The sequence below is a fragment of the Nicotiana sylvestris genome, chromosome 6 (genome assembly GCF_000393655.2).
Source record: "Nicotiana sylvestris chromosome 6, ASM39365v2, whole genome shotgun sequence".
Classification (NCBI taxonomy): Eukaryota; Viridiplantae; Streptophyta; class Magnoliopsida; order Solanales; family Solanaceae; genus Nicotiana; species Nicotiana sylvestris.
In genome coordinates, this window is record NC_091062.1 from 54507003 (window position 1) to 54508279 (window position 1277).

The 1277-nt window shown below is 47.1% G+C and overlaps 1 protein-coding gene across 1 annotated transcript; it reads left to right on the forward strand.

The window, feature by feature from the left end:
* Positions 1 to 839: 839 nt before the first annotated feature.
* LOC138870633 (uncharacterized) lies at positions 840 to 1277 on the forward strand. Its single transcript, XM_070148456.1, has one exon. It carries the CDS (start codon positions 840 to 842, stop codon positions 1275 to 1277), a length of 438 nt encoding a protein of 145 aa, XP_070004557.1.

Below are 1277 nucleotides of genomic sequence, written 5' to 3' on the forward strand. Positions count from 1 at the left end.
TTCCATTCATCTGGGTGCGAGGAAGATGTATCGTGACTTGAGCCAACATTATTAGTGGCGGAGGATGAAGAAAGACATAGTGGAGTATGTGGCTAGGTGTTTGAATTGCCAGCAGGTTAAATATGAGCACCAAGGTCGGGTGGCCTACTTCAGCAGATACCTATACCATAGTGGAAGTGGGAGCGTATTACTATGGACTTCGTAGTTGGGCTGCCCCGGACTTTACGGAAGTTTGTTGCAGTGTGGGTCATTGTTGATAGGTTGACCAAGTCGGCACACTTTATTTCGGTTGTGACTACTTACAGCTCAGAGAGATTGGCTTAGATTTACATTCGGGAGATAGTTCGGTTGCATGATGTGCCTGTTTCCATCATATCAGATAAAGGCCCTCAGTTCACTTCCCATTTCTGGAGAGCCGTTCAGAGTGAGTTGGTGAAGAGTTTAGCATAACATTCCATCCTCAGATCGACGGGCAGTCGGAGCGGACATTTCAGATTTTGGAGGACATGCTTAGAGCATATGTGATTGACTTTGGAGGATAGTGGGATCAGTTCTTGCCTTTGGCAGAGTTTGTTTACAACAACAACTATCAGTCCAGCATCGGGATGGCTCCATTTGACGCTTTATATGGTCGGCGGTGTTGTTCTCCTATAGGGTGGTTTGAGCCTGGTGAGGCTGTGTTATATGGCATAGACTTGGTGAAGGATGCCTTGGATAAGGTGAAGTTGATTCAGGAAAGGCTTCGCACAGATCAGTCCAGGCATAAGAGTTAGGCAGATCAGAAGGCACGTGATGTATCATTCATGCTTGGCGAGAAGGTCCTCTTAAAAGTCTCGCCAATGAAAGGCATTATATGGTTTGGGAAGAAGGGCAAGTTGAGCCCAAGGTTTGTTGGCCCATTTGAGGTGTTGAGGCGAGTTGGGGAGGTTGCTTACAAGCTTGCTTTATCCCCCAGCTTATCGGGAGTTCATCCAGTTTTCCATGTGTCCATGCTTAGGAGGTATCATGCCGACTTGTCCCATATGTTAGACTTCAGTACTATTCAGCTGGATGAAAGCTTGGGTTATGAGAAGGAGCCAGTTGCCATTGTTGATAGACAGGATCGCCAGTTAAGATCCAAGAGGATTTCAACGGTGAAGGTCCGATGGAGGGGCCAACCAGTCGAGGAGGCGACCTGGGAGTCCGAGGAGGACATGCAGAATAGATATCCACATTTATTCGGCACCTCATGTACTTTTCTATGTCCGTTCGAGGATGAACGTTTGTTTAAGAGGTAG

What these genes read in the sequence shown, in the direction of transcription:
- LOC138870633 (XM_070148456.1), top strand. Translation starts at nt 840, where the DNA reads ATGAAAGGCATTATATGGTTTGGGAAGAAGGGCAAGTTGAGCCCAAGG.